General features: G+C 49.5%; 1 protein-coding gene across 4 annotated transcripts in view; it reads left to right on the top strand.

Moving 5' to 3' along the window:
• NCKIPSD (NCK interacting protein with SH3 domain) overlaps window positions 1-27,323 on the top strand; it is a 54,100-nt gene that overhangs the window by 11,400 nt on the left and 15,377 nt on the right. For 3 of the 4 annotated variants that reach the window (XM_055804344.1, XM_055804343.1, XM_055804345.1), the window contains exons 2-6: window positions 12,691-12,803; window positions 13,594-13,795; window positions 18,200-18,287; window positions 20,532-21,160; window positions 26,484-26,654. In XM_055804344.1, coding sequence (XP_055660319.1) covers window positions 12,757-12,803; window positions 13,594-13,795; window positions 18,200-18,287; window positions 20,532-21,160; window positions 26,484-26,654 — 1,137 coding nt within the window. In that variant the 5' untranslated portion in view covers window positions 12,691-12,756. Of the gene's footprint in view, window positions 1-1,802; window positions 9,948-12,690; window positions 12,804-13,593; window positions 13,796-18,199; window positions 18,288-20,531; window positions 21,161-26,483; window positions 26,655-27,323 lie in introns of those variants that run through there. The other variant, XM_027794244.2, reaches the window with a different exon arrangement.

The raw sequence follows: 27,323 nt of genomic DNA, 5'->3' as shown, positions 1-27,323 counted from the left end.
GCTCGCTGGCTGGGGGAGGCTGAGCTCAGCCTCTGAGTTGCATCCTCCTTCTCTGGAGGTGGGAAGAAAGCCTTGATGGACCACACAGGCAACTTTCACCCCTCGCATGTGGAAGGTGGAAATGGTGATGGACACATTGTCAGGGTGGAGGGCTTTCCATCGGTCGAGTTCAGTGCAGTGTGCTGTGACGGCTGTACAGGGAATGTGAAAGCTCCTGTAAAACCAGATGGCTGCCTAATGAGATCAAGTTGAAGCTCCCCACCAAGCAGACAAACGCAATCTTCCGTGGCCTCTCAGTCTGATGTGGTGACAATTCCTTTTTGTGTAAACTGGGTGAATTCTGTGATTTTCAGGCTGCTTGAAGATACCCTTTTGCCCTCTTTGCCTGAGGAAAGGATATGCGTTTGCAGGCGGATGGAGGGGGTACCATGGTTTGAACATCGAATGTGCTGTGCCCAGGTCATAATTGATCCCAACTGACATGCCAGAAGGCAGGTCCACGGTCCCTTTCCCTCTGTGTCTGGGCTTGGCTGTCCCTGATGAATATTTGGGGAGAAGCTAAAGTATCAGGGCAGCCCATGTTTTTAAGCGTGTAAAAAGAATAATTGTGTGAAAACCCAGTACCTCAAGAATAGTGATCATAAAAATTCATTACCTACTTAGTGCAGAGGCTTAGGGATTTGAGCCTGGCCGAATCAAAGTGTTTGTAGCTGAAGACTTTTTCCGTTTGACATCAAAAAAGCCATGTCCCCTGAAGTGCTGGGTTCTAAGTAATGAAGATTTTGTCTGCCCCAGAATCACCTTTTTTGACTTCAACTGAAAAATGCACCCCCTTTAATTTGTTTTTTGAATTGATTTCATGTGTCTGTCTGTCTTTAGCTTGATGAGAAGACGTAGCAGCAGCATTGAAATAATAGTGCAGTTATTACCAAGGGCCTGTACACTAGAATTCTTTGCATCAGGGATGGAAAGAAACTCTTCCAGCATCTGGTTTTGGGAAGCATCATCTTGTCTGTGGTCTCGGGCTTCCTTAAAAGCATTGTCCAGTGATATGGGCTGGATCTGAGACACATGAACAGATGTGACCTGGCTGTATTATTGAGCTGTCATGCACAAGCTTAAGGTCTCAAAATGATGTCGAGCTGTGGTGACTTTAAAAGCTTTTAAACACTATTAGTATACTATAAATGGCTGGGCAAAAAAGTTCTCCCAACAAAACTGCTGTTGGCAATGTTTGGTCTCATGTGACTCTTCAGATGTGGAGGACCATGTAGGAGGAGCAACCCCACGCAGCAGCACGGGCTGGGGCTGACTTGCTGGGGGGCAGCTCTGCAGAGAAGGACCTGGGAGCTCTGGTGGGCAGCAGGTCGCCCATGGGCCAGCAGTGTGGCCTTGGGGGCAAGAAGGCCAGCGGGACCCTGGGGTGCATTGGGAGGAGCATGGCCAGCAGGTCGAGGGGGGTTATTGTCCCCCTCTGCTCTGCCCTGGTGAGGCTGTGTTTGGAGTGCTGTGCCCAGTGCTGGGCTCCCCAGTTCAGGAGAGATGGGGAGCTACTGGAGAGGGGCCAGTGGAGGCTATGGAGATGATGAGGAGGGCTATGGAGGCCATGGAGCATCTCCCTTGTGAGGAAAGGCTGAGAGGGCTGGGGCTGTTCAGCCTGGAGGAGAGAAGGCTGGGGGGGATCTCACCAGCACCTACAAGTGCCTCAAGGGCGAGTGTCAGGAGGACGGGGCCGGGATCCTTTCAGTGGTGCCCAGCGACAGGGCAAGGGGCAGCGGGCACAAGCTGAGACACAGGCAGTCCCATCTGACACGAGGAAGAACTTCTTCACTCCGAGGGTGACCGAGCACCGGCACAGGCTGCCCAGGGAGGCTGCGGGGTCTCCTTCTCTGAGACATTCAAATCCTGCCAGGCTGTGACCCTGAGCAGCCTGCTCTGGGTGAACGCTCTGGCAGGGGGCTGGACTAGATCAGCTCCAGCGGTCGCTTCCAACCCCGACCATTCTGTGATTCTGTGACCACCCAAACCTCTCCTAGTTGGGCTGCGGAGAGTTATGAGCAGTGAAGGGTGGTCAGCATCGACCTGGAAGAGTCTGGGGAGGGAAATGAATGTGGGAGCGGGACAGGGAGAGATGGCACACGTGGGCTGTGCAAACCACACAGCTCAAGGGTTACTGTAGCCCCTTACTGTCGGGCAGCTTCCACCCCAGGGTGGCCTTGTGCACTGGATGGGTCCTGCTACAGACCTCCTCCGTGGAGGGACCACCAGCTGGGTCAGGTGGAGGTGAGCTGAGTCAGGTCCATCTCCTTTCCCGTGGGATTTGTCCCACTGGAGATGGGCTGGGAAGTTTTCCTGAAGTGGACCAGTTCGCTCCCACTGATGCTGTTGAGCAAGGTGGGTGCTGGCACAGGCACATGTGGCACGTGGAGAGGTGGGTGCAAGAAATCGGTACTGTAATAACGCACGTGAGCTGGGCACAAGTTTTGCGTGTGAGAAGTGAACACTTCAACAAATGCAGCTTTTCTGATTTACTGCCTCAGGGATGAGGAAAACAGGATTATGGCTGTTCTGCTGCCTGTAGCACAATGTCCGAAGAGGACATTCCCCTCCTGTTCCCATTTCTTTGTGTTTTCTGGAGGCTCTCTGCCACTCTAAGCTGCAGAGAGAGATGGGATTATAACTTGCAGCTAGAGCAGTAGGCTATTTCTTCCCTGCAGATAGTGCGGGACACTAATGGATTGCTTTTCTTCCATGACTCACCTCTTCCTTATAGGTGAAATGTCAGCAAATCCAGTTGAACCCTTTAATCTTTTCTTAAGGTAAAAAAAGCCCGCTCAACAAACCCCAGAATTTGTTCTTGAACTAAATCTGGAGACAACAGCCAGTTAGCCTCATTCCTCTGACAAACACAGCTAAACTGGCAATTCTCAAGGTACTTTTGTAGGTCAATGGAAACTGTCAGTCTGTCTAAGTTTTGTGGTACAGAAAAATTGTGTGTTGTCCGCTCCTGCTGTTTGCCAGTCAAAAAGCAACTTGGGAGGCTGCAGGGTCTTTAATTCAGTTTTCTGGGGTGGTTTTTTTTTTTTGGCTTGTGCTCTGTGATCACATGCGTAACAGTTGTAGTTGTAAGGCACTGCTGTAGATCTCAATGGTATCTTTATTTATTTTTGGGCATAAGTTAACATTAGCTTTACTGTTGTCCCGATAAAGCTTGGTTGCATTGACTCCCTGGATTTGGTGAGTGGCTGGGTGCTGATTGCTTCAGCAGAAAAATCCACTTTACCAGGAATAAATGTGCTTGCAGGAGCAGCTCTCAGCTAACAAGCACATTGGCATACTTGGATATTTTGTCTATGGGCAATTAGCACGATCTACCTCTTGACAGCACAGCCTGCATGGAGTATTTCAGCCCCTCTGATGCCTCCTGCCTTGCTGCCCTGCACCTGCATTCTCAACAGCAGTTAAATGGCTTTGCAATAATTAGCTGGCACACCTAACTTCATGTAATTTTTGTGTATACTACTAAGCCAAAAGCATGAGTCGCATTGATAGCACTACTCTGAACGTGTCACAATATATAGCTACTAAAATCCATGGTAGGGGAGCAAGGGCAAAGCCTGTGTTCTTTCAGAAGGAGGTGTTCCTTCTTGCCTTAGCTTTACGACAGCCCACCTGAAAGCAAATGAGCGTTTGAGGGTTATCTTTCACCAGGAGCCTGGCTGTCGTAGTTTTTGTTTAAATCCCTTAATGAATATTTTGTACCTAGGTTAAGGTCATGAAGGCTGCTGGCAGCTGGAAGGAGGCTGCTGGGACTGGACATGCCGTTCTTCTTCAGTGGGAAACTTGTTTGGGATTCCCACGTTGGGAAGTACTTGCCCAGCACAAGGCAGCTCCTCTACACCGTTGGGAGCTGGTCTGTACAGCCTGAAGGCATTGGGGAAGTGGTTGGGTATCCTGGGGTTTCCTGGTACTGGTATTTCAAATCCTTGTGCCTGTAGCAAAGCAGGGGCTGTGGACACAAGAGAAATTGCTGGTGAGATCCATATGATGGGAACATCGTATAGAAATGAGGTGTGTTTTTTGGGCACCTACTTTGAAGAAACTTCGTAAGTGTGCTTGGTCTCTTGGGTCCCTGGCCTGAAACACCATTAGCAGAAGTCCTCAAGGATCTTGGTCTACCTGATGTGCCTGGGAGTTGTGTGAAGGGATGATGGTAAAAGGACTGTTTGTAAGTGATCCCTCCACCTTGGAGTGAGGTTTGCTCTGTGGGAATGTGGAGTTACTTGAAGCAATTCTACTCCTGGTAGCAAGTACTGGTTTTTCCATATGATGGTTTGGGGGTCCCTTTATTTTGGAGTAGACCGCAGATATGATCTGATCGCATCACTGTGATAGGCTGCATTTCAGGTAGGAGGCACAAGTATCTTGAGGAGGAATGCTCATTACAGAGGAAAGGGCTGGGTTTTCTGTACGAGTTAATGCGGTTCCTGGTCCAGCCCTGCTGGCTTTCTTCTTATTTTGGGGTTTGCAGGGGGAGTTGCATCCCTTTATGGCAGAAGGGGCAGCTTTCTCTCTGTATGCAGAGTCTAGGACACAGGAAAATTTTCTCGCCGGGCTGTTAACTGGTCCTGCAGCAAGCAAGCTGCCTTTGATCCTTCTAACTGGAATCATCCTTGTTTGGGGAGAACTTTCCAAGGCCTCTTTGCTCATGGTGATGCCAGGCAGGTTTTCATTGTCGCAGTGACAGCTTTGTGGAAAGGAGCACTAGCTGCACCGGGCCTGGCAGCTCTGATCCCAGTGCTGCTAAAAAGAGCCTGGGGATTTGTGGCTGGTTTACAATTTTGTGCAATTTACATCTGTCCAGGGATAAAACTAGCTGATGACTTGCCTGTGTTTGCCTCGTGAGGATGGAAGCTGTTTTCCCTCATTAATGGCTTAGTGAAGTACATGTGGCTATTCGTACGGCAGGTACCAGAGAGTGACACTTGTTCTCGAATTGCTCATGCTCATGGCCAAGCCCACAGAATCTGCACTGCCTTGGCTGGTGACCTGTCCACCTTCCTTGCCCCTTCTCCTCCACGCCCGGCTGGCGTTCCTGGGTTGTGTGCCTCCCCCCTGCCAGGTCTGCTGTCCCGTGTTCCCTGGGGCTGAGGTGACAGGTCAGTCTTTTTTTCCAGTCTCCCCTTTCCTGTTAAGTCAGAAAGAGACACTTTTTAATTTCTCCATCGTTTTGGGTTTGGACAACACAGTAATTATGTCCAAAGAGCATCATAGCTGCAGTTTTGCCGCCTTCTGTCCCTTGCCAGAAGGTTGGTCACGGGAGAGGGAGGATTTTGGAAGAAAAGCTACTAAACCATAAATTCCCTTGCAAGATGAATCACAAGTTATTACCTCTCTCTCAAACATGCAACTGCATGCTGTTAAATCAGTGCGAGTCTGTGGCATGCAGGAGGAAAATCCCTTCCAGTTAACGCACACGTGCACTTCTCTTGCATCTGTCTGTGCATCAGTTGAATTGCCAACTTGTAGTTTTTCCTGCTTGACCCCTGGTGACTTGACTTACCTGATCCTCACGTGCTGGAAATGTACTCCAGGATGGAGGTGAATGAGAAGGGAGAGAATTCTCTTGAACGTGGCAGAAATTTGAATTGCTTGGTCCTGCCTCTTGTATGACTATCACCTTTCCAGCATTTTGCTACAGTTTCTGCTATGGAAATAGGTTTTGGGGGAAAACTGAACCTTCCTCTTGAATGCCAGAAGAGTTTCCCAGGTTTGTTTCTTCCTCTGGGCTCTGTCCTTTCCCCTCGTCCTGGCAACGTGTGGCAAACCTGATCAACTGCAAAGAGCATTTCTGCAGCTGGGTCTGCAGCCCACATCCATGTTTTTTGCCAATTCAATGAAAACAGAGATGGGCTGAGACTAGCACCTTGTAGTCTGCCCAGCACTTTGGGAGGTTAGAAACTAGTTGCATTTTTTGATCACACTCTAATATAGGGGCTTTCTTATGCCCTTGTGCTAATTGCATGCAAGTGACCTGGGAGCTGTACTGAATCTCAGTGAGTGAAGGGCATCTGCAGCAGTTTTTTTGGGCTACCAGACTTAAGACTGTGCAAAGACTGGCACGACCCCTTCTGTTGGGCTTTTTTTACAAGTTTTGATGCTAATATGTCAAAAGTCGTAGAATAACTGCTAACACTTCGCTGCAGTGTCTTTCCTTCCATCTTGATATATCCTGGTTTATAATCCTGAGCTTTCATCGAAGTAGCAGCTCTCTGCAGTTTTCTTTTTTGGTGTAGATGGTAGCTCTATATATGTGTGTGTGTGTAATTTATATATACAAATATATAAATAGAAACACAAGTTTTCCCTGCACAGATGCAGTGTTGGATCATGTCTGATAATGACTTGGCTTGACAGTTGTGTGCCAAAAGGATGCTAAACAGGTAACCCTAAAGAGAGGGGCAGCTCTGTCGTCTGGTGGCTGTCCACCTGGGACAGGCTGAGCCAGGGGAGTGCCCTGAAGCACTGAGAGCTGTAAGAATTAAGGCAGCAGAGGATGGTAAGATATGTGAATATGTGTTGACTGCTTTATTTTAAAAACTTCTGTCTCTGCTTTTGTCCTCGTAGAGTGTTTTGGCTTAGAAGACGTGTTCTGGTTACTGGAGGATGCAGAATTACAAGGGGAAGGACTCGGTGGCTGATTCTGATCATAGTGGCCAGTAAATAGGGTCTGAGCGTGGCTGGAGAGACCCACGGTGAAGCAGTTCCACCTCAAAGTACAAGTGTGCAGTGGTGGGTTGCGTGTATTTTGTTGTTCCTCAGTGTGTCTCTGCCCGCTTCTCTCTGACCCTGAAGCCACCTGCTCCTGGGAGAGAAATTGATTGAAATTTGGTTGCTGTGCATCCCTCTGCTGCCTTCAGGGTTTTGTTTATTCCAGATGCCACTCATGCCTGCACCGTCCCTAGTTTTGCTTCTCTTTTGCCAGCAGCTCTGGGTTTTGCTTTAGCATGATTTGCACAACTTAAGCCCTTTCCCCGATTATCCTTTCTCTTCATTTCTCATTCGTGCAGGCTGTCCGCTCAAGCGGCTGCTGTCGGCACACAGTGGAAAAACACCAATCTGTTAGAAACTCACTATAGCATATCAGCAGGAATTCCAGATCTGTTTCGGGGCTGCCTCTTTGTCAGAAGAGCTCAGCCATGTCTTTGTTCGCTCGCTAGCGAGTCGGAGATGCTGCAGGTTTGTTTGGAGCTTTTTCCTCATCTTATTTGCCAGTAACCAGGACAGTAGCCTATTGTTTCACTTGCGGTTTTATCGTGCGTTTTTAAGTGATGCAAGGCACAGTATCTTCATGCTGACAAGAACAAGTTAATGCATATCTCTTAGCCAACAGCCTAGGGACTAAAAATTTCTGATGGAGACTGCAAAAAGGGGAAGAGAAAGGAGCTGAATTTCCCACAACAACGCAAAACCAAAAACTCAGCCTATGTGTCTGAGCTGTGGTTCAGAAGGGGGAACTCTTATCTGGTACATTACTTCGCCATGGACAAAGGCTGGTTGATTTTTGTAAATTGCTGCCATGATAATTTAAATCTGGAAGGAATACAGTGTGCAGACAGTCTGGTGGTGACTGGGGACGAACGGCATGTGACCTAAGAGGTGGCGTTCGTCTCCGATTTGAGTAACAAAGAACCAGCCTGTGCCTGTGTATGCCAGTGGGATAAATATCCTAATTTCAGCAGTGGTCCATGTCAGTGCAGCTGCGTGAAAACTGAACTGTCACTGGAGACAAAACTTTGTCTGTCTTTTGTTGTCGTGTTGCGAGATCTGGAGCAATGCCATGAGGGTGAAAATCAGCAGCCCCCTGGGCACCCCTATGGCTGCAAAAGCAGCTGCGGGAACGAGGGCACTGGTCCCTGCACACGCAGAAGAGCAAGTGCCTTTGATCACTAAAAACTGGGGAGGCAGGAGGAAAGAAATGCCATGTTTTCTTGGATCAGCCCCCTGCAGAGGCAAAGAAAAGCCTGCCATACATTAATGGGCCACTTTCATAAATGTGGGAGTCTCACACACGCAGAGTGGCTCAGCCTGTCTGTGCTGATGCAGCTGTCAGCCTGTTTGTGTAGAAAATGCTTTTCTGAAAGCTATGATTATTCTAGACTGTTGAGCAAGTTCTTCTGTGTGAGTGCGTTTGAACAACACCGGTGGTACGTGGGGAAGGACTCAAAACTAAGAGGGAGGGGGGCAACAGTTTCGATACCCCCAGGAGGGCGGGCGAGGAGCTCGTGCTGCCTGCACGGCGAGGACACCGATGTTTTGTGAAACACTGGAGTCTCTCCTCAGCCCGTACATGGGGAAGCAGAGGTGTGCAGCTCGTCCTGTGCATGTGTGCTCTGGGGAGACGGCTCTTGGGGCAGTGAGGATGAGAGCAGCGTGAGCTGTGGGGGTGAATGCATTCCTGCCTGTGCGGCTGTGCCCCATGTTGGCCATGCTTAGGTACCCATGGGACATCCTGGAAGGATGCTTCGTAAAAGCCTGACTTTGGCCCTGGGAAAGGCATCTTTCCCTGCCTGTCTTGGGGGCCAGGGGGACATGGAGAGCACCCCAGGACAGCGCAGGGGTCTGGCTTTGTCCTAAACAGGGCGGGAGCCCCCTCCTGCGGATGGGGGCAGGAGGAAATTGGCAGCAGGCTCTGGGGAAACCCTTTGTTTGCTCACGTTATTAGAAAGGAGAGAGGAAGTAATGGTTTATTGATGCTTCTGTGATTCTCCTGCACTGGGCTATAAAGGAAAAAATTCTGTTTCCTGGCTGATATTCCTGGCTCTAATTGAGCTGTAACTTGTCTCTGCAGGGCAGCTCACCTGCAGGGTGCTGATGGTGCCCCTGGTGCCCTGCCGGCCAGCCTAGCCCGCGATTGTCAAGGGTCACTGCTCCACTCTTCCCCTGCCTCTTGGTGTAGCCAGGCTGATCGTGACAGGCTGTTGATGGAGCGCAGCATTTCTCCGCTGCAGCGTTTTATTTGATTAAACCAGAAATATCTGATAGAGGGGGTGGCAGCCACTCCTTTCTGGGGTGAGATGCTACGTGAATATGGATCAATACCTCGCCAAAATACCCCTCTCTTTTCACAGTACATTAGGCAGAAGGTGGCGTCTTGTCAATGCCTCTTGTCCACAGCCTGCTGGCTGTGCCACCCCACACCGACCGCGGAGACCCCTGTGCTCACCCCGTAAGGGTGGGAACGCACGGCCGGTACCTTCCACCACCATCATCCCTACTGCCTTCTCCACCTTTTGGGAGATGCTGGCACGGCTGTGCCACTGATGAGCTGCTAACTGGTGAAGGGTATAGCTAACAGCCAGCGTGCTGCAGTGGCTGCTCAGGGCTCTGCCAGCCCCCACCCATGCGGTTACCAGCACAGCTTCAGTAAATCCAGCTGAATTCCAGGGCTTTACTCCGTACGCCTCCTCTGACAGCACTCTGTACAGCAGTGCCCTTTTCATGCGCTCCCCTGCTTCCATGTGAGCCTTAGCTTAGCCTGCGATGAGCAGGGTTTCATCTCTGTATCCTGGAGCGTGGGAAGAGGCAGGATCCCAGTGCAGGGCCCTGCGGGGGCGAGAGCAGGCTGCTGAGCGCCGTCTCGGCTGCCTGAGCACAAAGGCTCTGCTCCCTTACCTTGCTGCTGGTTTGTGACCGCTCTCTTTTGCAGGCTTTAGAGCCGTGCATGGCCAGGATTGCCCACGAGCGTGTGAGAAGGTGTGGGCATGCGCCGCCTGGCCCTGCTGCCCAGGACCTCTGCCTGCCTGCATCCCGGCTGCGAGCATCCTTGGGAGCGGGTGCTGGATGCAGGGAGGATTCCCCTGCCAGTGCTGCGGAGTGACTGGTCTTCCTAAACTGAACGGGGAGAATGGCAAGACATGTGTGTTATCCTGAATTGCTGTGAGCAGGTAATCCCTTGAGTCCCAGAGCAGAGGAGATTGTAGGTGAGACCCTGGCAAACCTGACTTTTGCCCCCTTGCCGCCCATGCTCCTTTTAACTGCAGCATGCCTTTTTGTCCGTCCTTTTCAAACAAAACAATGCCATTTTGGTTAACCCAAGGAGCATGTGGATTGCTTCTAATCACATGATTTATCCAGGATACTGATTTCTACTTTTTACGTTTATAACTGTAGTGCAGGGGATGCCCAGTGCTGAGTGTCCTACAAACCCTGAACATGAAGTGGCCCCTGTGCTGAGGACCCTGCCCCCTGCCCAGCTCGGCTGAGCAAGGGAGATGGAGATGATTTATGAGCACCATCAACCATGTCATAAAGTGCAAGTGGCAAGTTAATGCTGCTTTTTTATTCCAGTCCTTTTGACGGGGCCCTGTTAATAGAGGGTTGGGGAGCGGAAACAAAGGAAAGAGCACAGCAGCTAAAAGCTGGCTGTCACAGCACCCCTGCATTACTGTGAAAATGCTGTGTTTTATCAGAAAAAAGCGCCCTCTCCGTAACAAACGGCATCACACAGTGAGTAGCAGCTCCAGCTTGTGGATTCCTGTGGGCTGTGGATGATGTCGATGTGCCCTCTGGAAGCGGGCAGAGATGTTGAGCCATGCAGTGGATTCAGTGCTCTGTACTGCGATCTTCCCTGGGGAGATGGGGCTGAGAAAGGGTTGAAGGTCGTGTGGGTGAAAGCCTGGTGGGCTGGGGAGGGTGGTGGGCTGGGGAGGGTGAGGGAAGGCAGCGCCGAGGGGCACATCTGGTGGAGGGAACAGTTTGGAAGGGGATGGTGGTGAATCTAGAGGGACTGCAAGCAGGGGACCAGGGAGCGTGCCAGTGTTTGGAGGATGTAGCAGGAGCGGTGTTGAATTTTGGGGTAGGAGCGGCACAAGGTGGGTGGGCTGTGCAGAGGGCAGAGGTCTCTGGCACTTGGAGCAGCGCTGGCATTCCCTTGGGAGCAGCAGTGCTGGAGGCTTCTGCACTGTTCGTCTTTCCCAGAGAAAGCATGCAGCTTGCCATAATTTTATCCTCTCAGAAAATGAGATGCGTTCTCTGAAATAACTTGCCTTGCCTTCCAACGCTCCTTTAAATATATTCCAATGCTCTTTGCTCCGTTTCCTTACTTAGATCTGTAGTTAGAGGTGGTGAAAGGCTCCCTAGGCCATATGGGGCTGCTTGGAGGCTTCATCCCAAAGTTGCGTTCTGAGTGTTGGTTTTGTCTTTGATCTGATACTTTAACAAATTTGGTAGATGTATGTATTTTCACATAGCTGGTTTTATTGTTAAAGTTTTCCCCGCTTGCTTTCTTCCCCCTCTCTCTTTCTTGAGAAAACAAACCAACAAAAACCCACCCTCCTAAATTTTTCAAGGCGAGTAGTATTGCAGAGGGGGCCTCTCATCCCCACCTTGTTTGCAGGTGTTTTTTTTTTTCCCCCACAGTCTGTGCTAGCTGTTAATTCACATTTGGTTTAGTAATTAATCAGGATATAAATAATACATAGCATGTTATCAGAAAACTGCATGCCAGTGCTATGGAGGCAGGCACTTTCAGCCCCGGTGGGGAGGGCTTGCCGCCTTCTGCTCTGCAGCCCCCTAAGGCCAATTAAGGTGCATCCTTGATGAGATTCCAGCCGCTTCTTGGCTGCATAAATGGTTGCTCTGATGCAGGGAAGGGGGGTGCAAAGCAAGTGAAGATGAAGGGGGTTTTAGTGTTCAAACAGCTGCAAATGAGTGCTGGGTGCCAAGCACTCCCCTGCGTGCGTGGGCTGAGGCTGCCCGTGGTGGTACCCAGTGGATGGTGCAGGCGCCAGCAGCAGCTTGTGGGAGGCTTAACGGGGCTCTGCTGGATCCAGGGGAAGGCTCAGTAGCATGTCCTTTGCCTTCAACCGTAGTCCTGTAAAGGTATTTTCTTCTGAAGGATGTCCTTCATCATTGGGATGTCCTAAAGCGTGGCAACCTGCTTTACCTTCCCGTGCCCCTTCACTACAGCTCTCCCAGCCTCTTGCGTAAGCCCAGGCAATGACATCTTTTGGTATTTCTTGTTTCAAGGCTGGTGTTTATTTCAGCTGCAGTAACGAGTGCTAAACTGGCTGGCAGGAGTAATAAATGTTGCTATGACAGTTTGGGTGGAGATTTGGAAAAGGCAATTCAAGTTGCAAAATCGGTATAAGAACCAGCAAGAAAAAAGCGAGCAAAAATGCAAACCCAGAGCCAGTGGACTCTGAAGGACACCAGATTTCGACTCTGTAACATTCACAGCTATGTATTTGCTCCATAGCAGGGCAGCAAGAGCAGAAACAGTTGAGTTTGGGGTAAGTTGGGCTTTGCAGTGGGGTCTCAAAAACTGCGTGCAGCAGGCTGAATAGTCAAGGCTGCTGCATGGCCCTGAAGCTCTGTCCCTGGTCTTCCTGTAGGGATCGTTGGACTTCAGTGCTTGTAACAGGGACTTTCTTCTTCCACCCGTAAACCTTGAATGGCCAGACTCAGTGTGAAGCATGACTTCAAATATGTTTTCCCTGGAGGAAGGAGGGAAAAGTGAGATGTTGCTGAGATGGGGTTCTGGCTCTGGGAGCTGTTTGTTGGCCATTTGGCGTGTGCGGTGCCTGCTCTGGGGGTTTCCCATATTGTGGTCTCTCCTGCCATAAGCTCTGGTGCAAAAGAACCTCAGCTGGAGTGGTGCAATATCATGTGGGATGTTGTGTTTCTAAGGTGCTGGAGCAAGATGTGGTTCTCCAGTCCATTGACCGTGCCATCGAGGCTGTGCACAACGCGGCCATGAAGAATGGGGGCAAGTACAACCTGGAGCAGAGAGATGTCCTCCAGTAAGTACAACAGATGTCTGGGAGAGCTGGTGGATGGAGGGTGGTCATTGTGTGATGCTTACATCTTTTCAGTTCTTGGGGGTCAAGTTAGACATCGTTGATTTGAGTCCCTGCGCTGCAAAGTGCTGATGCACCAAGAGGGCTTCCCAGCATTCGAGCCGGTAGCCAGTGCTGCTCCTGTCAACCGCGTCCAGCAAAGCAGCGCTTTGGTCTTGCCCCTCTATCCCTGTGTGTGTAAAGAAGAGAAGACTCCCAGCTGCATTGTAGGCTTGGATGAGAAATCAAACCCCTTCCAGATGCATTTTATCCTCTTTACCAGCCAGGAATTGTAGAGGTGGTTGGCATGTGGCACAAGGTCCTTAATATGTTCTCAAATAATTGCTTGCGAGGAGAAATTTTTGTTTTTCTCTGACACCTCGTGCTGCACTGAAGCACGCTGGTTTAATCTCAGTTGAACAGCGATTCTAAAGTGCAGGCAATTTCTGAAGCTTGCGATGCAATATGTGACTCTCCCCCGAGGAAGAGGCATTTTTCTCCAGCGAACTGATGAATAAATCATGGACTCTTACGGAGCCTCTTCCTTCCTCCCCCAGAAGTGCTTCCTTTAGTTGTTAATGAAACATGGAGTTGGAGTTAATGAAACATTCAGAATAATGTAACCCGTTCTGGTGTATATATAGCCCAAATGCAATAAATCATTAAAAAATACGGTATAAAAAAAAAAAAGTTGCAGCATGGTTGCTCCCTTCCTTTATTTAGCTCCGCTGTTTCTGATGTCATTCTATTTCAGAAAACTGATCCATCACCGGAAGGAGACGGTCTCACGCAAAGGTCACTCTCCCACCCCGCAGGGGATGGTTATGACACAGTCCTCCAGCGATCACCATCTGGATGTGGCACGGCAGCCCAACGGGGTGTGCCGGACAGGGTACGAGCGACACCACAGTCTTCCGAACACTGAGTTTGAGGATGAGGATGAAGGTCTTTATCAGGTAACAGTGGCTCGACACTTTCTAGGTTCCTCCTGTTCAATAAAATGCCTTTGCAGCTGAAGTCACAAATCAAACGTTTGTGCTGCTTACCTGGGATCACTGCAGTGTATATTGATGCTGTCTCTTCTCTATGTAAGAAGTCTGGAACAGTCCTTCCATTTACACTTGTGATGCTTTTTGGGATCCTTGAGGGTCCATGGTTTTATGGTGACGTGCGAGATCCACTCGTATGTTGTGTGACTATCTCTTGACAGCTTTCTAGAAGAGTTGCGAGTTCCCCAGAGAATACTGGGAAAAGCAGTTTTGACGCGAGCAGCAGAACGTCTGAGTGCTCAGCACTGCTTTGTTACATCTGCACAACCAGGTCTTTGGTCCTTAAGAATTTTATCTGCTGTGGCTGCCTATTTTTACTACTTAAAACATAATAACATCCAAAGGCCCTGCTTTGTCTGAATGTTGCTTGTCATGATGAATTAAAGGTAAATTGCAGGAAATATGATTTAAAGCAGAGTTGTTGGTTTTTTTTTTATCTTGGTGGCACAGTTCCAAGGTTACTGTGTGGTGCCAGAGAGACTTCCAAGGAGTAGCTCAGGGTGGATGCAGCAGTTGTTGGGGATGGATGATGTGTCTGATTACACTGTGTAGGTACAGCTGGATGTTGGGGCTAAAGGCACCGTGCAAGGCTGAGCGTGGAGATTTTTTTTTTTTTCTCCTACAGATGAACATGTGCACTGTAGTTTTTCTTCATCTGTCTGGGATAAGTGTTCGGAGGCAGGCAGTGTTTATAAGGTACTGATACACTGTCATGCCTAGCAGATGAGGCTTGTTTTACACTTGAAGAACTGCGAGTCTGAGAGATGAAAGGTAGCTCTGGCTCATGCAGAACACAGCAATTCCTTCAAACCCCATTTTTCTCCTTGGTATTCATTTTCTGGGCAGCCAAATCAGCTCCATTCTCAAGCCTGTGCATTATGGGCTAGGCAAATGGAGCACCTTACGGCCCATTCTGCGTGCCAGTTCCCTGTCTTTATCTGGTCTGTGGTTTGGTCTCTTTCCAAAAAGGAGCAAGACAGATTCCTTGGCTGACAAAGAACTGTTTCTGTCTGGGTGGCATTGAGGATGCAGTCGAAGGGCTTCCAGCCTAGCCCTGTGCTGAAAGGGCTCCTTGAGATTTTAACAGCTCAGTTGGGGAGATTTCCTGTGTGCTTTGAAAGTACGAAACGGAGGAAGCAGCATGGCTTTCTTCCACTGGTTGTGCAGCTGCCTGAGAGGAGGCTTGCTGAAATCCTAACTTTCTCACTAACTCCAGAGAAGCAGAGGTCTTGGGATGTGCTTTTCACTGCTTGGGATTTTTGGGTGTGTTCTTGTTTGCATCTGGAAACTTAAGCAAAATTTGAGGTGCAAATTTCCTGTTGGTGGCTTTGCTCGCAGGGCTGAACTGGCTGGAGATCTTGGTGATGACACCTGCGCTGAGCCTCTCCTCAGCTCCTCCATTCTTAGCACAAGGTGGGAAGCTGGAGCAGTTACATGCCAGCTTGCCCGAGGAGGAGGTTGGGCTCTCAGCATGTTTTAGTCAGTCTGCTGCTTTTGTGCATGCTCAGTGGGTTTGTGATGCTCATCTTCAGAACCCTTTGCTTCAGACCAGTGTGTCTGGCTTGGCACAGTTTGCCTAGAGGAGGTGGTGGGTGGGGGATTGTTGGTTTATTTTTTTCGTCTTGTTTTTTTTTTTTTTGTTTGTTTAAAAGTTCCTACTATAATAGCATTATTCCCAGGAGTTGAAGGAGCGGTGGTGCTCTCTGGCCAGCTGGGAAGGGGATGGAGTGCTGTGATTGAGTCAGCTCACAGGCAGCACAGCCTCTGCTAGCAGTCCCTACAGAATGCAAAAGGAAAGGAAGCACGTGTGTAAAATCCATCGATCTGAGGCAGTTCACAGCCCTCTTGTAGAGGCCTGGAGAAAGGGAGGCTTTTAACACATGTCCAGGTGCTTCTCTCTGGACCCTTGGTAAGGTCCCACCTCTTCTCCTACCCTCTGTCCAGGAGGGATCTGAGCTGCAGGGAGTCCTCCATGGTCACCTTCCCCATGGCAGCTGGACAGAGGATGTTTTCTCCCCTTTCCTTCCTTTCTCTTGGAGGGTTTTGGTGTTGTACATCCTTCTCTTGGCCCCACGCAGCAGCTGAGGTGTGGGGCAGAGGCAAAAGTTGTCCATTGATTATCTCTCGCAACTCCTGACCATGCCAGAGGCTCACAGCTTGGGCACGCGTCAGCACAGGGAAATTCATGTGATGCCTCACGTTCTCATCACAGCTCTTGGACTGTTGCGCGTGGCCATCTAAATGAGGCTGGCAGGGCTCTGAGCTAACATTAGCTGTACATCTATTAATTTAAGCACTAGTCTGTAATAGCTGTGTTAAACTTGCATGGTAAATTTGGAAGGGCTAATGAAGCCATGGAAATACTCTGGAATGACCCAGCCCTAGCTATATCTCCAAATAATGTCATGTGTCGGCTCTAAGCTCTGAGCCTGCCTGTCTGCTAAATCCCACTGCTTCAGGAATCGTGGCCGTGCCGTGCCAAGCGGCCCCGACTCGTGCTGTTAGCTCCCTCGCTTTGCAGGGAGGGCTCTGCTTTTAGCACAGCTGAGCTTTCCGAATTTGGGACCAGCCTTCCAACCATGCAATGCTGAGACCCCTCCTGATCTGCTTGGCCTCTCAGCTGTGCAGTCTCTTTTTGGACCAACATGGATCATTTTTGAAGCTGTATGGAAGTATCATATAGCTTTTTAACCAGAGAACAATGTGGGATGGATTGACAAGGGCAGAAGAGCTCAGACTGGGTGTCTGCAGCAGTATCTCGGACTAGTCCACCAGCTGAAGGCACTTGTAAAGAAGCGACTTGCGCAGTTTCTTCTTTATGTCAAAACGGCATAGTAAAAGGATGGATGTATTAGGTGTTGGGTGGGAGAAAGGGACCGAGAGATCCCTTTCTAATAGTGTTTGTAAGCCGTGCAAACTGCTGTCTTCACTTGTCTGGTAGGGTCCAGACATGGGCTGTGAGCCCCATATTAACATTAACATGTGAGGTGGTCCCTGAAAGTGTGTCTTGTTTACAGGAATATCTTTGCTCCCATTTCAAAGGAGGCTTCTGCCCTTCCTGGATCCATTCTCCTTGTTCCAAGCTATTTAAGATAGAGACCTTTCAGGGGCCTGTCTCATTTTTTTGCTGCAGGGACTGGCAGTGCTGTGTGTCCTGTGTGGTGTTATAGGGCTGTTCAGCACTGGCAGGTCACAGAAAAACTTCTTTTCCTGTGCTGAACAAACATGGAAAATTGTCACTGTGTGATGGCCTAAATGTCACTGTATATTTCAGCTGGCTTTAGCCTGGGCTACCTGGGACATTCAGGCCATCACCTCCTTTCCCTTTCAATGCAGCCCTTTGGGGTTTTGCTGCAGGCAGTGATTGTAATATCCCATAAAAACAGTCATGCTTCAGGCAGCAGGCTCTGAATCACAGAATTCCTAAGGGACCACAAATCGAGTCTCCTGGCTCTGAGCCGCTGGGATGTGAGGATCAGAGTACTGATGCAATGTGCTCCCACCTAGCCTGGCTGCTGCGTTCAGCGGTGTCCTACTGATCGGGGGTGAACCCTGAGGTTGCACCTCACCGGAGTGATTCTGGGTGAAAGCTATGTCAGTGGTCATAGTGTTTGGATATGGCAGGAAAAGATGAGTGTAGGAATCTGGATCTGGGGCTCGTACGCTGCTGGCTCAGCATGCGTAGCAGAGGAGAATTACAGGAGACCCCAGAGGCAGAGAGTTAATGCAACTCCCTGGCAAAAGCTTTTCCCAGTGGGTCTTGCTATAGGTAGCGTAGGATTGCACAGAGGGTCTAGCCCTATTTTCTCCCTGCATGAGCAGAAATAGCTCTGAAAGCATGGAAAAGGCATTTACTTGTCTCCAGTCCTTGGCTTTGTCGTTCTGCAAGGGTATTTGTAGCTGATGTAATGGATCTCTCCAGAAGAGTGTCTAAATACACACCCTGTTTGCAGCCTCTGTGGAGCTGTTGAGAGTAATGTGGAGACACAGCGAGTGTGTGGGATTGCATTTGGAATAAAGGAGGAGTAAATGCTTGACAGGTCTACACGACGTGTGTGCTGTGTGCTGCTGAAGACAGCAATTAAACAAGGGCTGCTTTGCCTGTCACGGGGAGGGGATGAAGCCGGCTTGAGTCCTGCTTTGTTCTTCTAGGAAGCTGCCTATTAATATCTGTCCTCCTGAGAAAACTTCCCTGAATGATGAAAGAGATGTAAGGACAAATTTACACACGCACGCAAGAAAGAAGGTTTCATAACGGAGAATGTCTTCATTGTCAACCTCCTTTGATTGCTCTGAAATCTTTCCTTATAGATCCCACCACAGCCCCAGCGTGCTGCTCCTATCACCCCCCCACCTCCAGAGAAACGCAAGAACGCACAGATTGCTGCTCCTGTTAAAAGTAAGGACAAACCGCTTTCCAGATCTCGGGCACGAAACAGACACTGGGCGATGTAACAGTCATGGTTTCCGGATGCTCATGCTTTGTGCTTAGAAGATCATCCTTATATATCCTAAATTCCTATGGGTTTTATAGCCTTATAAATATATATATATTCTACATTCCTGTAGGTTTTATGTCTTATATATATATATATATATAAAAAACATAAATCCTAAATTAGTATAGGCTTTAATGCTAATGGTCATGAGCTGGTGGCCAGTACTCCTTCAAGCCCTCTCTGATCTGGGAGTCTGGGCAGCCTGGCACCTGTGGATGGGTGCCAGGTACAGCATCCTCCCGGTCCTCGGGTGCTGGTGGCTTTGGGAAACGTGGTGCTCTCTGAGGAGCAAACTCCCTGCCTGCCTGTGTGGCTAGTCTGGCCAGTGCACAGCTGCAGTGATTTTAAGATCCTTGTGGGTGTTTTTCTCCCGCAGACACCATGGCCATCTCCCAGCAAGGCAGAGGGAGCCTGCCCAGCAGCGCAGAATGTGGTAGTTGATCACGGGGAGCTCACTGGTAGCACTTTTAGGACAGGCTCAAGTCTTGCTTTTGGCTCCCAGTCTGTCAGGCACTAGAAAGAATTGTGCAGTGCTCAGATGGGATTTCCTTCAGACCACTGGCAGGTGCCTGTAAGGAGCAGTAATAATACCAGGGGCGCAGCTGCCCAAGTGCTGCCCACAGGCAGGGCAGCAGGTGGTCAGGAGCACTTCAAAGCAGGACCATGGGGCTGGGGCAGGAGCTTCTCCATCTCCAGTGCGGTTGGGCTGGCAGAGGCAGTGCTCATCCTGCTGCGTTGCTGTTAGCTTGCCCAAGTGTTCTCCTGTGTTGTGATGGCCATACCATTAGTGACAGGCAGCCCATCTCCAGCCTGCTCTCATCCCCTTGTGAGGAGCAGGGCAGAGCTGTTGACTTGCAGGTAGTTAATTGGAACCTGGGGCTGGCTGGCTTAATGGTGTTTAATGGTACTGAGCCATTTTTCAGTGTGGTAATGGGAGTTTGCAAAGGTTAGTTTCCTTCGACTCATTATCTTGATTTAATGAAGCATGGTGGGAGCTATGATTCATGAATGCTCCTCTGTGAGGAGGAGGAGGAAAAAAGAGGGATGCTGAACCCCGGTGGGAAGGAAACTAGTACTAGCTCAGCCTTGGGGTGGAGTGGTGGATGGAGTAGTGGAGGGCTCCCAGGACCAACAGGGCAGGAAGGGTTGGAGTTGCCTGCAGAGGTGCAGTAAAGGTGATATATGTGTCTGTCCCACTGGTCTTTCCTTCGGCGTGGGTGAAAGGGCATTTCCTGAGAGCTGGGCTCCCCATGGGGTGTGCTCCTTCTCTTCCAGCGCTGACATCAGCTGCTCTCGTGAAGCTCTAATGAAGGTAACCCAGTGTTTGCCCAAGTAAATGTTTTCATAGTTGGGAAAGAACTCGGGTATGTAGCTGCCCCCTAGAAATTACTGGTTAAGGTTTCCCAAAACTATATTTTAGGCCAGGTTAAAGGAAAGAGAAATCTTGACATCTCTTTGCTTGTAGTGGATTTTTTTCCTTGGAAGGTGGGACAGCTACCACTGCTAGAGCTAGTCAAAACTAGAGGGGGCGGGGGAGGAGAAATACAGTAGAGCAGATATCGTGGAGGCTTGTGAAAGTGGTGGATGCTAGCAGGGCTGCAGGGCTCGTGATCAAATGGTAGAGAGTGCTGAAAGGAAGCGACTAGAGGTGTTGTCAGCCAAATGTTTCCTTTGCTGTCGATGCTAACCGTGGTTTGCGGTCGGTGAGGTGCATGCAAGGAGGCGGTGCAGGCTGGTGTGCGAAGCCTTTGGTGTCTTGCAGTTCTCAGGCACCGTCATCCAAAAGTGAGGGCTTAGATTCTGAATGCAGAAAAAGGGCCTTGCTAAGCCAGGGGGAGAAGACTTTTCTGTCACTTAGTCCTGTCCCTCTCTCCCTCCCTTCCCCTGCATAAAACACTAAGCCCTTTGAAGGGTATTCATCTCAATAGAGTAGTTTTTCCCTTTCTAAAGAGGTGATTGTGCAGGAACGCTGCTCCAGAGAGAACTGGTACAATTTTGCTTTGAGATAAGCCAGGCAGGAAGAGGAGTTAAACTGCTCTGGTCGCATGCACAATGAGCCTTTTAATGGACTGCGCTGTAGCAATTTGTTTGTTCTTTTTTCCTTTGATGCTGTTGCTAAGGCATTTTTAATTGTTCCCTTTCAGATGCTGTTGAAATTATCCCTGGGTCAGCTTCCAGTGCCTCCTCTATAAGCACGACATCCCTGGATACCTTGTACACTGCTGGTTCTGCATCAAAGACCACTCTCCCGACGGCCACCTCCAGTCCTGCCAACACCCCACCCCCTGTCCCAAGCCGCAGCGTCCACACCACGATAACGCGCAATTTGGATGCCGGCTCTGTGGGCCACTCCCGCTACGGGACTTCTCCCAAGGATGGGGCCAGCAAATCGCCCCAGACCAAGAGGGCTGCCCCGGCACCACCAGCTGAAGGGGGGACCCAGAGGTCCCACACTGTGGATGGTGAGAAGACTTCTCAGGTGAAGAAAGGTGCCCCAGCCCCCACTACAAGTCTGGATGCCTTCAACTCCCTCTGCCTGGAGGATAAGAAGGTGGCCGCCGTGGAGCCAGTGCCACCAGAAGCCAGTGCTCTGGTGGCGTCTGTGCCCAAGACGATAGGTGCCGAACTGATCGAGCTGGTGCGCAGGAACACCCACCTCAGCTACGAGCTGTCCCGCGTGGCCATCGGTGTGGTCATCGGCCATATTCAGACCTCCGTCCCGGCAACCAGCAGCATCATGGAGCAGATTCTCATCTCTGTGGTGGAGAGTAAGGTAATGTGGTGCTGGGCCAGGGGGGCTGCTGCAGACCACCTCCTAACCTTGGGCAGGAGGTGTTCCAAGCTCAGTGAGCGCTCCTAACATTTGGTGTGAGAAGTGCAGTGAGATTGTAAAGGAAAGGGGAGAGGTGCAAGGTGGGGGTAGATATCTCACCAAGGGAACCAGGGGTTTGAACCAGAGTCAGAGTACTGGAAGCAGGGATGTGGGAAGCAGGTGAGTTTATTCCCCAAATGAACTGCTGATGTACAACATAACCTTGAATTTGGAGCTGGGGGTGAGAGGGGAAACCAGCTGAGAGGGCCCTTGGTGCTGGAAAGCACTGGTGGACTGCGGCAAAGGGGTGGGTGTCTCGGGTAAGACTGTGGTTTGGGGAGAGGGAGGTGGGATGGATGGCAGCGCATTGTAGTGCATGAGCGCATCAGGTGGGAGATGACAACCTTCCAGGTCTCCGGGACAGTGCGGGTGACGAAGCAGCAGTGGGAATGGGTGCAGCAGGACTTGAGTCACACTGAGAAAGCTCTGGTAGGAGTTGTTGACCGCTGATTGTGAAAGCTCAGAGAGTCATTGTGGCAGCATAAAGTCAGAGAAAGAAATGAATAGTGACTTTTTAAAGAGGTGTTTTGTTATGAACATGGCAAATAGAAGCTCAGGAAACTGGAACTTCCGCAATAAGTGCTTCTGTGTAGAAGCCTTTTATAAAATAATACATAAGATTTTCTTCTATGGTGCTGCATGTCATCTGTGTAGATTCAGCATGCCTATGCGTACTGTAAATCTGCACAGATTCTTGTGTCTCTTGGTGGTGGAGCACCCAAAACTTCCTTACGCCTGGCCTGGTCTTTAATCAAAGTGATGAAAACTAGTTTTCCATAGATGCAAACCTCAGATATGCCTCAGCCCTGTTTTGTTACGGTTTTTAAAAGACCACAGAAGATTATTTTTTCAGCCACTGGAGGAAAAGCGTTATCTTGAGCTTGTTCTAAGTAAACCTTATGCCAAAAAGATCATGTATGCCTGCTTCCTCTGCTGCGGACGTGCAAGGAGGGAAATGAAATGATGTTTTTTGCAGCAGTCATTGAAATAGCAAAGTGCATCTGGGCAGCCCTCTGCTTAAGTTGGAGGGATAATAAATTTCATCTCCCACTTGCTAAATACAACCCTGAGGAGTACACTTCATACAAACATCTAAGATTGGAGTTCCATTGCTAATGGCAAGATTATAATGAACTGTTCAGAGGCATTTGAATATGGAAAACTAATGGCATTCAAATTTTAGATCAAATTGTAATCTGTTAACTGTCTGCACTGAATAGAGGGTCCTATAAGCAATCATCAAGGCTCAGTTTGTGGCCATAACCCAATGGTTAATTGCTTCCTACTTCAATAACAATACCATGTCAATGTACGCTCTACATTCAGCAAAAAAATATAGCTGTTTCAAGCAAATATTCTGGCTCTGACTTGCACGTGAAGAAGTTCAGTTTTCTGTTATTTGGACCTTGGACAAGATTTGAATACTATTTTTATCTTTAATACCTGTTCTTGGGATAAAATAAGCTTAATTTCACAGCAGTCATTTAGTGCCAGGTTTCTGCAGAGGGGATTTGAAAACCTCGGATTCATGCCCATTGCTGCAGACCAGCCTGAAAAAGATGGGAAGAAATTCTGGTGCTGGTGCAGGGACAGGTATGGATCTAGTTGTAACTGATACGGTGTCTGTCATCTAGGACATCTGCGGGACTTTAAAAAATGCCCGGTACTGTATGGAGACACAGCAGAAAGTCCTGTCCCATCTTGTTAGTACCTCATCACACCTCTCCTGAGGGATACTGCTTTCAGAAGGGGAGCCTGGGTGGGCTTGCGCAGTGCTCAGGTGTAGGTGTTGTGGTGCAGCGTGTGTTCTTCCTCAAGGTCCCACACAGAAGATGCAGCTCTGCTGACACGTAGGGGCCCGGTTCCAGATGAGGTTATTCACCTGGTGCAGAAGACCGGCTCTAGCAGCTGGAAGGGCAGTTACGTGTAGTTGTGGGGTGGCTGTACTGTCACAGCATCACTAGCATATTTTAATGGTACAAATTATGCTCTCTCTATCTATAAAATTTATATATGTATATAAATTATGTGTGTGAATATATATACACAATAGTACAAATGGTACAAATCACTGACTTTTTATTCGTTATACCAAACAATTCCATGATCTCAGGGGATTCTGTGTAGAATTGTTGCTAAGTCGTCAGTTCAAGGTTTGAGGCTGCCCGTTGTAGTAGCTGCCAAGACGTTTTAGTAAGCAGAGACCTGACCCTGGTGGTGGGAGGGCTGAGAACAGTGCTGAGAGTGCACGGAGATGGTGTGTGGTGCAGTTACACTGGTCGGATTGAAGGCTTGTTAATGGATTGATCTCATCCGAGTCCATTAGGAGCTTGGTGGGGTTGTAAGGGCTGCAGATGAAGGATTAGAGGAAGCAGATTAGTGATAAGAAGCTGAATAGAGTGATCATTAAAACGAGTACTCATTAAAATGCTCATCCAAAAAGACATCCCAGCAGTGGACTGAGGCCGGACCAGCTCTGCCGTGCTCCGGCGAGGAGGATGTGAGTAGTGTACATAAATGGCGAATCCTCTCCCAAGCAGCTGGGGTGCAGGAGGACAGCCGGGTGATGTTGCAATATTGTAGGTCCTCTTAAAGAGAGGAAGAAATGGCAAGACCAAGTGAGTCTCTTAGCTAACATATTTGCCTCTGTAATCGCCATGCAGTGGGAGATTCTCTTGCATTTTGCTCAGCTCCTGAAAGCTGCCAGCCTCTCTCACGGCTGGTTACCTGGTTTTCTGCTAGGCCGTCCACAGCTTCCCAAAATTTTGAGAGTGTACAGAGGCTTGTGCTAAACCAGCACACTGCTTCCTTCGTTACCTGCCTGACAAAAAGTATGTGATGAGCGGTGAGAAGAGTAATTTTTGATTATATAGTTGAAGCGCTGAATTGGGGTTGTAATTAGTTCACACCCCAAATGCCCCAAAACAAATTGCTAAGAATTCTCTCTCTAATAAAGCAGGTGAGACGTTGCTGTTAAAGCTGGAGTGTTTTTTCCAGAAGGGGCTGGAGGGTGGAAGGTGCCCAGGAAGGGGGTGGCTGCTGCGCTTGGCAGTCTTGCATGCTGGTGGTGTGGGTCTGTGACTGCGTGTGTGGCCACTGACGCAAAACATGGGCTCATGTCTCCGTACAAAAAACCCCTTCTGCTCTACTTGTGGTGTAAAGCCTGCTTAAAGTCTTTCTGCCCCCGGCCTCATAGCCAGTCTGTTGGAAGGGGCTGTACCAAGACAGGACTAAGCCTTCTCTAGGTTTCCAGAAGACACCATGCAGTAGCAGGGTGTCCCGGCTAGTAGCAGTAAAGGCCTTTTCACACTGAACGATCATGACTTGTCGCTTCATGCTGCAAGACAGCTTCATCCAAAAATTGTAAAGGGTTTGGTCTCAGTGAGTGGGGTTTTCCTGTTTGAATTTCTCAGCTGGGTTCTCTTCTACTTCGCTGATCTCCTGCTGCTTGTTGTTGCTGCTGCCAAACCCCTGTGTATATCATTTAAGCTCTTCTGCAGATTAGTCCTTACCTCTCTTAATGGTGCCTGGGCTCATCACCTGTAATCAGCCCAGTTCCACGTGCTGGTCCCGCCTTCTTGCCCTGCTTTCAGGAAACCAGGTAGTTCATATGATATCCTTAGATCCTAGAGGCTTATCGTAAATCACAGACCACGGCAGCTGTTGGGGCAGGGTAACTGCTGCCTGCCTACTCCTCCCTCTTTCTCAAAGGAGAGGAACATTGTAGGAAAAACAACTGAAGATTGAAGCCTTCGTGGCAAGGGTTATTGTGTGAGGTAGAAGTGGTGGGGGTGCAGCTGCCAGCAGTCCGAGAAAGGAGGACATGCAGTAAGATCTGCTGAGTTAGCCCGCGTCGTAGCTACAAGCTGCAGAGCTGCTGTGAATGGTGGTTGAGCTCTGTTGTTTGGAAGAAAGCAGAACCAAAGCAGCCCAAGATGAACTGGTTCCCACCCTTGCTGCAGAAGATGGCAGACGTAGTACTGAGCAGTTGGCGCTTTGGGTACTGTGCAAGCGCTTGGTCGATCCTTGAGTCAAGGATTACAGGAAGATGTGTCTCTTTCAGGCTGGAGGGAGGGGGCAGTGAGGGGAACTTCTCCTTCAGGCAGTTGTGCAGCGGGTTGGTTTGGTGTCCGGGACACATCTGTTTTATTGGGGTGAGCCTGGAGCTGTGCTCATCTGCCGCCTGGCAGCAATGCTGGCCCGTGCCACCCTGGTTTGGCTTTCCCCATTCTCAGGATGATTTTCAGTCTATGGCATGTCCCCTGAAGGGCTTCTGGGCACCTGCCTGAGGCCTGCACCTAGAAGGAAACCAGTGTTTTATTTGTTTTGTGCAAGGATAATAAACTGTTCTGGTTCAGTGGGGCTGGGTTGCCCCCTGCTCTTGACATGTGCTGTGCTGCTTTTGTGAAAGATGTGGCGGGTTTTGGCTGCCCCCTGGGAAGGGGGAGCGAGGGTTTAGCTGGCACTGAGCGTAGTACTCTGGCCAGCTTGGGTTTTCCGTGTAAGTGTTACAAAATGTGCAGAGGTCTCTGGTCATCTGAGTTGGCTTCTTGCCTTAAATTCCTCTCTTATAGGAAATGAGCAGGAAATATAGGAAAAAATAAGTAGTTATTTATAGGAAATAATACTTATAGGAAGTAATCCCCTTACTGCAGCATTAACCCTCCCCAGGGCAGGCAGGCAGCCGGTAGTGTTCTGCAGACACCCTGTGGTTTGCTGTGAAGAGAAGTGGGGAAGTTGTAATGCGTACGTGTGCTAAGAGGTTACAATTATGTGATCTAGGAGGGACTTGGGTACAAATTCCCGTGGCTTTGGGAACATTGGCTTTCCTGGATCAGCCTTAGGTTACTAAATGCAATAAGAAAACAGGGTGTAGCTTGCTTTGAGTTGAGGTTTCTTGGGTTCTTTAACATCCTCGGAAGACAGTTAATGCTCCAGCAGAATTGTGGCATCTTGGATTTAAAGATGTTCTGACCATGTACTGGTTCTGGCATCTATCTTGATTCACTCACTACATTAGCTGTGTAAGGAAAGGAGGTGGGTAGAGGCCCCAGAAGTATGAAAGCTGAAATAACACATGTCTGAAACTTGCTGGTTTTTTGCTGGCAGCTCTTGACTGAATGGGGTCAACTGCCAGTCCTTAGACAAAGATTAGAGGAAACAGGCACCCAGACAACAGCTAGCTGTCAGGGCCCCACTAACCAGTGGTTTTGCTACCGTGCAGAATCTGAGTGCGGGGCTGCCCTCAGGACAGATCTGCCACGATGAGCAGCGGCTGGAGGTGATCTTCGCAGATCTGGCCAGGCACAAGGACGATGCTCAGCAGCGCAGCTGGGCACTCTACGAGGATGAGAATGTCATCTGCTGCTACCTGGAGGAGCTGCTTCGCATCCTGGTGAGTCAATTTCTCTTTTCAGGCAGAGCAGACAGCCCTGGTGAAGTTCCTTTTTTTTTCCTGACCTCCTTCGCCCCTGTGTTGCCATTGCATCTGCACTGTTGATATGAAGCTGTGCCCTCCTGTGTGGGGTCTGCAGCGCTCTTGAGCTGCTTTCCACTCTACCTTACAAAGCTGTTCTGAAGATCATTATAGAGCTGTTCTTCATGGCAGCCACGGTATTTACCTATCACAGGAGAATATAAACCCTCACCTCAAAAACACCCCAATGTCCCACTGTGAGGGTTGTTGCACTCCTAGGGCCATGTAAAATATCTTCTGTTTAAAACATCCTGCGGGGTGAGGTCCATTAAATGCAAAGAAAATTCTTTCATTGCCTTGAAGGTGAGCTTTAAAGCTATTTTTGTGAGAAAGTATAAAGTATCTCACTACATCTGTGCGGACGGGAGAGGTGCGTCCCCACAGTGGGCAGCAGTGGGCAATACTGTCCCAGTGCTGTTGCTGCCATGAACAAGCCCATCTGCATACAGGGAGCGTGGTGATATGGGAGCTGCCACTCACTGCAGTGACATGGCCTGTTACAGGTGCCAGTGTGGGGTTTGCTCTGCCACCTATCTTGTACTCCTCTGAGGTTCTGACATAAGCAGAACAGGGGGTTTTTTTTGCGTC

The sequence above is a fragment of the Falco peregrinus genome, chromosome 5, assembly GCF_023634155.1.
Source record: "Falco peregrinus isolate bFalPer1 chromosome 5, bFalPer1.pri, whole genome shotgun sequence".
NCBI lineage: Eukaryota > Metazoa > Chordata > Aves > Falconiformes > Falconidae > Falco > Falco peregrinus.
This window is presented reverse-complemented; position numbering and strand designations above follow the sequence as displayed.